This window comes from Gouania willdenowi, chromosome 5 (genome assembly GCF_900634775.1).
Source record: "Gouania willdenowi chromosome 5, fGouWil2.1, whole genome shotgun sequence".
Taxonomy (NCBI): Eukaryota; Metazoa; Chordata; class Actinopteri; order Blenniiformes; family Gobiesocidae; genus Gouania; species Gouania willdenowi.
The window spans coordinates 262,327-265,737 of record NC_041048.1 but is presented as its reverse complement, the minus strand read 5'-3'; the positions used below and the strand labels follow the sequence as shown (position 1 = coordinate 265,737).

The 3,411-nt window shown below is 46.4% G+C and overlaps 1 protein-coding gene across 1 annotated transcript in view; it reads left to right on the top strand.

The window, feature by feature from the left end:
- The window catches only part of ctsa (cathepsin A), a 35,889-nt gene that overhangs the window by 31,326 nt on the left and 1,152 nt on the right, over window positions 1-3,411 (top strand). Inside the window, exon 11 of the mRNA XM_028445929.1 lies at window positions 2,612-2,630. Within this exon, the coding sequence (XP_028301730.1) occupies window positions 2,612-2,630 (19 nt within the window). The remainder of the gene's footprint in view (window positions 1-2,611; window positions 2,631-3,411) is intronic.

The window sequence follows — 3,411 nt, the reverse complement described above, 5'->3', positions numbered from 1 at the left end:
TCAGAGATGAGACGATGATGGTGGTGTCGTCTGCAAACTTCAGGAGTTTGACCGACTGGTGAGAGGAGGTGCAGCTGTTGGTGTACAGGGAGAAGATCAGAGGAGAAAGAACACAGCCCTGAGGAGATCCAGTACTGATGGTCCTGGAGCAGAGATGGTTTTTCCCAGCTTCACGTGCTGCTTCCTGTCAGACAGGAAGTCTGTGATCCACTTGCAGGTGGAGTCTGGCACGTTCAGCTGGGAAAGCTTGTCCTGAAGGAGAGCTGGGATTATTGTATTAAAAGCAGAGCTGAAGTCCACAAACAGGATCCTGGCGTAGGAGCCTGGGTAGTCCAGGTGCTGGAGGATGCAGTGGAGAGCCAGGTTTACAGCATCGTCTACAGACCTGTTGGATCTATAGGCAAACTGCAGGGGGTCCAGGTGGGGGTCAGTGATGTCCTTGATGTGGGAGAGCATGAGGCGTTCAAAGGACTTCATGACCACAGATGTCAGAGCGATGGGTCTGTAGTCATTAAGTCCTGTGATCCTCAGCTTTTTAGGGACAGAAACGATGGTGGAGACCTTAAAACAGGCTGGTACGGTGCATGTCTCCAGTGAGGTGTTAAAAATGTCTGTGAACACTGGAGACAGCTGATCAGCACAGTGCTTTAAGGTGGAAGGAGAGACAGAGTCAGGTCCACAAGCCTTACGGGGGTTTTGTCTCCTGAAAAGTCTATTTACATCTCTCTCTTTGATGGAGAAAGGTGTCTCTGTAGGAGGGGGGGAGGAGGGGGGGAAGATAGGGGAGAGAACCTCTGTAGGCAGCTGTGATGAGACTGTAGCTTTGATGTGGGGGGTGAAGGTGTTGGAGTGAGGCTGGTCAGAGGTGTGAGGGGGGAGGAGTCAGGTCTGTCCCATTGTCTGTCAAATCTACAATAGAAGTTATTCAGACTGTTGGCCAGGCAGAGGTCGTTAGCAGCATCAGGGGCTCTGGGCTTGTAGTTTGAAATTTTCCTGAGCCTCTCCAGACAGAAGCAGTCATTAGCAGAGAACTAATGTTGTAGCTTCTCTGAGTCTTTTCTCACCTCCTTTCCAAACGTGTACTTTGACTCTCTGTACCTGGCTCTGTCTCCACTCCTGAAAGCGTCCTCTTTGTCTGTCCTCAGCCCTCTGAGCTTAGCTGTGAACCAGGGTTTGTCATTGTTATAACTCACCCTGGTCTTTGATGGAATACAGCTGTCCTCACAGAAGCTGATGTAGGACGTCACAGCGTCTGTAAACTCATCCAGAGAACTGTTCACAGACCTGAAAACATCCCAGTCAGTCCAGTCCAAACACTCCTGGAGTTTCTCCACTGCTTCACTGGTCCACTGTTTAGATTCCTTCACCACAGGTTTACAGAGCTTCAGCCTCTGTCTGTATGAAGGAATCAGGTGGACCATCACATGGTCCGATAGGCCCAGTGCAGCACGGGAAACAGCGTGATAAGCACTGCTTAGTGTGGTGTAACAGTGATCCAGTGTCTTCTCCTCTCTGGTCGGACATTTAATTAATTGTCTATATTTGTGGAGCTGGTGTGAGAGGTCCCCTTTATTAAAGTCACCAAGCACAATGATAAAAGAGTCCAGGTAGGTCCGCTCCATGCACAGGATCTGGTCGGTGAGTGTGCGCTGTGCCTCACACACATCAGCTGATGGTGGGATGTTCACACCAACCAGGATGAATGAAGTGAACTCACGAGGAGAATAGAAGGGTTTGTTGTTGATAATAAAGGATTCCAGGTGAGGAGAGCAGTGCTGGAGGATCACTGTCACGTCGTTACACCAGTTACTGTTCACATAAAAGCAGATTCCTCCACCTTTCCTCTTCCCGGTGAGCTCCGCGTCTCGGTCCGCTCTGTGAAGTTGGAAGCCGGCCAACTGCAGCGCAGAGTCCGGTACCTGCTCCACACAGCCACGTTTCCGTGAAGCACAGAACAGAAGATGAGGAGAAGTCTCTGTTTCTACCTAACAGCAGCTGGAGTTCGTCCACTTTGTTACACAGTGAGCGCACGTTAGAGAGGAATATCCCCGGTAACGGTGTGTGTCGGCCGCACTGGCGGAGGCGCACAAGCGCACCAGCTCTTTTTCCTCCTCCGGCGCTTCACTGCGTGAGCAAAGGTGACGAACCTTTGAGTAAAATGTCCAGTAAATCCACAGAGGAAGCGATGAAAGTGGGAAATAAATCTTTGGGGATTGTTGTTCATTTATGTAAATATTAATACTTTCAGTTTCCTTGCTTGTATTAACAAATAGTTCCTCTGATTTCTACAGAAGAATCGTATGATGATCGCTGGCTTTGTTCTCTCTGTCGTTCTTCGTAATGTGTGACAAATAGATATTTGCATCATTTTGAATATTTATGTTCTTACTGTGCAGAAAGTTGACCACTTGTTGTTCCAATGTCAGCAATTCTTCCTGTGGAGCATCTTCTGTTGTCTCCAAGTTAGCAGTAGCTTGAGCATATGATCGATGACGAGTTTCCAGACCAGACAATATTAAATCATTCCTTCTAATGTATTGTTCAAGTTCATCCACTCGTTGCTAAAGTACAGTAATCTTTCAGTCCGTCTCTGTCAGCATTGCTTTTAATGATTTGACTTCCTAACAGTCGTTCTTGTTGGGATGTTAGCTTTACCGCTAACCAGACATAACGTTTAGAGATCCTTTGATCTCTTCCAGGTTGTCTTCAGTTGTCATTTCTTTTCTTCTTCTATTGTTTTCTCTATTCGGCATATTTACCTGGTTGGCCTGCTGCTCCAGGAGCTGGAGCTGGAGCTGGAGCTGGAGCTGGAGCTGGAGCTGGAGCTGGAGCCTGCTGCTCATCAGGGTTGTTTTAAATGGTCTTTTAACCAGATCAGTGGTTGAGGTGGACTGGACTGGAACGCATGGTACAAAGTTCCAGGACTTCTAAAAATGTCAATTGAGCGTCCTGGCACTTCTCCAAGCGCCAAGAACGTACTTTCAGCGTTCCGGTACGTTCACCAGTGCATCTATTTATTTTAAGCACATCAGCCTTCATAGTGCGATGTAGGGACCAAATGTGTCCGGGGTCCAGCGGGCATGTGCAACAGGCGTTTCCATCCGGTCGGCCTATTTCACGGCAGTGTTTCTATTTAAAAGGTTTTTAAAAATAATTAGAAGTTTATGCTTTGAGTGAATTTTGATTTATTTTGGTGTTTATCTTATTTTCTGTTTGTTTTTGATTGTCAATGTTGTGTATTGTGTTTTAATCTGTTTTTTTAATTTTTATTTGTTTTAATTAACAATTAAAAACACCACAAAAGAGTCATATATTTAAATATGTTCTATTAAAATATTTAATAAACGTCATATGGTCGGTTTTCATTCAAACATCACGTCCCAGCAGCTTCTGTGGTAAATAGTGAAGGAA